This window comes from Gymnoscopelus braueri (assembly GCF_963280865.1).
Source record: "Gymnoscopelus braueri genome assembly, chromosome: 6".
In the NCBI taxonomy this organism is placed as follows: domain Eukaryota; kingdom Metazoa; phylum Chordata; class Actinopteri; order Myctophiformes; family Myctophidae; genus Gymnoscopelus; species Gymnoscopelus braueri.
Window position 1 is genome coordinate 22,428,724 of NC_137607.1, and position 513 is coordinate 22,429,236.

Consider the following 513-nt stretch of genomic DNA (forward strand, 5'->3'; position numbering starts at 1 on the left):
GAACCACTGCACCTTCAGCTCTCTGTCAGCACACAGCACTGTGTTTCAGGCAGACAGGCAATCGCCCGTGCACTCGTCGAACACAAGCCCGACCTCAGGTCCATGGCTTGCCGTCCATGCACAGTGTTGTTGACGTGTGACAGCTCCGATGCATGGCTCCCCTCGCCTTTACATCCATGCCTTATGCCTTGCATGCTGCTGCTGCTGCGTAGCTTACAGTACATCCCTGTTCCCCTCCTCTCGCTTTTGTTTTCCTCGCCATCACTCCCCCCCCCTGCTATGCTGCCCACCTGCAGGGTGCACGCAACCCACACACACACACACACACACACACACACACACACACACACACACACACACACACACACACACACACACACACTTGAGGTGCGGTTGTGTCCTACCTTCCACAGATGACAGAAGGATAACAGTCAGAGAAATAACAGTCAGCGTCTGCAGCACAAACATGGTTAGTCTGGCAGAGAGGAGATGAGATGAGAGGAGATGAGAGGA

At 54.6% G+C, this 513-nt stretch overlaps 1 protein-coding gene across 1 annotated transcript in view; it reads right to left on the reverse strand.

The window, feature by feature from the left end:
* The window catches only part of ccl44 (chemokine (C-C motif) ligand 44), a 6,559-nt gene extending 6,046 nt beyond the window's left edge, over positions 1-513 (reverse strand). Inside the window, exon 1 of the mRNA XM_080431075.1 lies at positions 405-513. Coding sequence (XP_080287201.1) covers positions 405-468 — 64 coding nt within the window. The 5' untranslated portion in view covers positions 469-513. The remainder of the gene's footprint in view (positions 1-404) is intronic.